Genomic DNA, 3,347 nt, shown 5'->3' with positions numbered 1-3,347 from the left:
ACAGCAAACCATATGAATATTTCCATCTTTTCTCACGCTCGAAATTAAAACCCCAGTACAGCTAGGCAAAATTTTCATGATAAGGTTCTGTTAGTTATCCATATCTGTATGTATGTATTTTCAAGTTACTAATACAAAAACTATAATTTAGCAGCGAAGTGTAAGTGATAATAGCCAGCGGTTGGGCGCATTGTTTATTTGATAAGTGCAAGAGAGTGCATGAATTTCCATGGGAATGCAGAGAGTGACTTGCACTCATATGTGACTAAAGCAGGGAGACAATTGCATATATAACCAAGTGCAAAAACTTACTGTGTGCTTGTAGAAACAAAACAATGCTTGTGACACAACAATTACAAATTGTTCAAACTCAAACTAAATACTCTCATTCATTATCAGAACAATTATAAAATTTAAACATAAATATTAATTAGCGGCGAATGTTTTACATAAAACTTTCAAATCATACTTCGATCTAATACTCAATCACCACTATCAGCCCCTTTTGGCACAGCAGCATAAAGTTAGTTGCTCAAATAGTACTGAATTGTTGAGACGTGTGCAGAGAAGATTGTGTTCCCACTCGATCACAAATACCAATTACAATAGGAGCGAGCGAGAGGAACGAGGCAAAACAACAAACGCAACAACTCTAGTAAACTTGGCGACAACATTAACCCACGCCCAACAACCACTTCAATCCGTGAGACAGTCAAACGAACGCTATGAAATCCGCCAATATTGTGATCATCGGTGCCGGCGCAGCAGGCATAGCTGCAGCGACACGTCTTTTGGAGTCTGGTTTTGAGAATGTTTTGCTGCTGGAGGCAGAAAATCGTTATGGTGGACGCGTAAATACTATACCTTTTGCGGATAACGTTGTTGATTTGGGTGCGCAATGGTGTCACGGAGAGAAGGGTAATGCAATCTATGAGTTGGTGAAAGATTTAGATATGTTACAGAGGCCTGTTATCACCTTTAATGACTACAAAAGCGTGCGTTCCAATAAGGAAGTGCTCTCTGAAGCAACGACCAACGCGCTTAAATCAGTTGTCTCTAATTTGATACCGTCACCTGAAAAAGACTTAAAAGATTTCGAAGGCTCTTTGGGTACATTTTACACTGAGGCATTTTGGCGCGATCTGCAGCACTCAGCGGGGATCGATAAGAACGTAGCACGTGAATTTTTTGAGAACTACAAGAAAATGCAAAGTTCAGCAGACGGGGCAGATAATCTCTTCGAAGTTTCCGCAAAGGGTCAACTAGAATATCAAGAATGTGAAGGCGATCAAGAACTCAATTGGAAAGATAAAGGTTTTCGCAGTTTTCTGCGTCTCCTCATGAAAGCAAATAAGGACAATGCGGAAGACTTGGGACTACTTAACAAACGTATTCAGTATAACTCACGCGTGCAAAATATCGATTGGAAAAATTCAAATGGAGGTGCGCGTATACGCCTTTGGAATGGTGAACTGATCGAAGCAGATCATATTATTTGCACTGTATCGCTTGGCGTCCTTAAGGAAATGCATCAGCAAATGTTCACACCTGCACTGCCATCAGCCAAGTGCCGCGCTATTGACGGTCTCAAATTGGGCACAGTGGATAAGTTTTTGATGGAATTTAGTGAGCCTTTCAAGCCAACTGATTGGCCGTGCTTTAACATGCTTTGGCGTGAAGAGGATTTGGCGGAATTACGAAACTCAGACCACTTTTGGTTGGAGAGCGTTATAGGTTTTCACCGTGTCGCTTGCCAACCAAATTTACTGGAAGCCTGGATAATTGGCCCACATGCACGGCACATGGAAACATTGCTAGAGTCAGAGGTACTCAAGGCTTTGCTTTGGCTTTTGAATAAATTTTTCACATTTGAAGTGCCTGAGCCGGTGAACTTTCTGCGAACGCATTGGTACACTAATCCCAATTTCCGCGGCAGTTACTCGTTCCGTTCGATGTATACAGAAGAGTTGCGCACAGGTAGCTGGGATTTAGCTACACCACTCATTGATGAGAAAGACGGAAAGCCACTGCTACAGTTTGCCGGTGAAGCAACGCATCCACACTTATATTCGACGGTGCATGGTGCGGTGGAGAGTGGGTGGCGTGAGGCGCAACATTTGATTGACTACTATCAGGATAAGACTTCTCAAACATAAGCGAGTTATTTTGAAGACAGCGCAGAGCGGAGAGGAGTGAAGGGAACGAATATGATGTTATTGACAACTAACGAAATGGTCGAATTTAAACTTGAAGACGTTGAAGAAATCGAGAAAATACAAGGCGAATAAACTATTTTACTACAAATGAATTCTTTATACTTTACCAAGAATCGGCGTTGTACCACTGATAACAAAAGCTATTTTGTTGATAAACTATCAAAATTTTCTACAACTGCTATTGACAACTGTTCACAAATTAAAATTATTTAAAAATAAAGTGGAAGAATCACCTACATACATACATAGTAAGAATTTTGGCAATCAAACAGGACAGAAATGAATAAAATGTTTTATTTAGCCAACTAACTGACTCTTTGTGCCTTATAATACACAAATTCGTCTCTGCCCTTTGCCAGTACGCATTCTGCGGGCATGCATTTTTATGCCCGCGCCTTGCGCCTGGGGGTATAATAATTTTGTGCACTTGACAGTTGTATGTAACAGCATAAAGGAGTCGTTATAGATATAGACATATACAAGGTGGCGTAAAACTAATAAATTAAATCCTTATTTTGACCTTTAGGCTTCCATTGTTTTTATGTTCGTATAGTGTCCGGTTCATAAGTGTCAAATATGATTGCTGTACGACACCATTTGCAAAAATTATAAATCTTCGGATAGGCTTATTTATATATATATTTGTACATATACTATATACAATAAAAAATTAACGCTTACACCCTTTTTGGTGTGCAAGTTTTATGCCGGCTCCGATAGGCAGATATTTCTTATGCTTTTTCCCAGCAGAAATGCACGCGGAGGGTTGCCATTGCCTACCGAGGGGCAACCGCTATAAAAAAAAATATTTCTATCTTTCGTAAGAAAAACGATAGAAAACGCAATTAAAAAAAGTATGCCCGAAAATTATGAAGTAAAAATTCCAAACGCCTTAAATCTTAGATTCGAAATCTTCTTCTTCTTCTCCTTAATTGGCGCGATAACCGCATACGTATACCGGCCGACTTTAATAAAGCGCGCCAGTCGTTTCTTTCTCGTACTAACCGGCGCCTGTTGGACACACCCAGTGAAACTAAGTCCTTTTCCACGTGATCTTTCCAACGCAGAGGAGGTCTTTCTCTTCCTCTGCTCGCACCAACTCTTACTGCTTCGAATACTTTCAGAGCCGGA

The 3,347-nt window shown here is 40.4% G+C and overlaps 1 protein-coding gene across 1 annotated transcript; it reads left to right on the top strand.

The window, feature by feature from the left end:
• Positions 1–332: 332 nt before the first annotated feature.
• Positions 333–2,456, top strand: LOC129242373 (spermine oxidase-like). The gene has a single exon (XM_054878979.1). The coding sequence runs from the start codon at positions 726–728 to the stop codon at positions 2,154–2,156; it is 1,431 nt and encodes a 476-aa protein (XP_054734954.1). The 5' UTR covers positions 333–725; the 3' UTR covers positions 2,157–2,456.
• Positions 2,457–3,347: the final 891 nt, after the last annotated feature.

This window comes from Anastrepha obliqua, chromosome 3 (genome assembly GCF_027943255.1).
Source record: "Anastrepha obliqua isolate idAnaObli1 chromosome 3, idAnaObli1_1.0, whole genome shotgun sequence".
In the NCBI taxonomy this organism is placed as follows: domain Eukaryota; kingdom Metazoa; phylum Arthropoda; class Insecta; order Diptera; family Tephritidae; genus Anastrepha; species Anastrepha obliqua.
This window is presented reverse-complemented; position numbering and strand designations above follow the sequence as displayed.

Bases quoted from the DNA above. Each gene is read 5' to 3' on its own strand.
- LOC129242373 (XM_054878979.1), top strand. From the start codon at position 726: ATGAAATCCGCCAATATTGTGATCATCGGTGCCGGCGCAGCAGGCATA.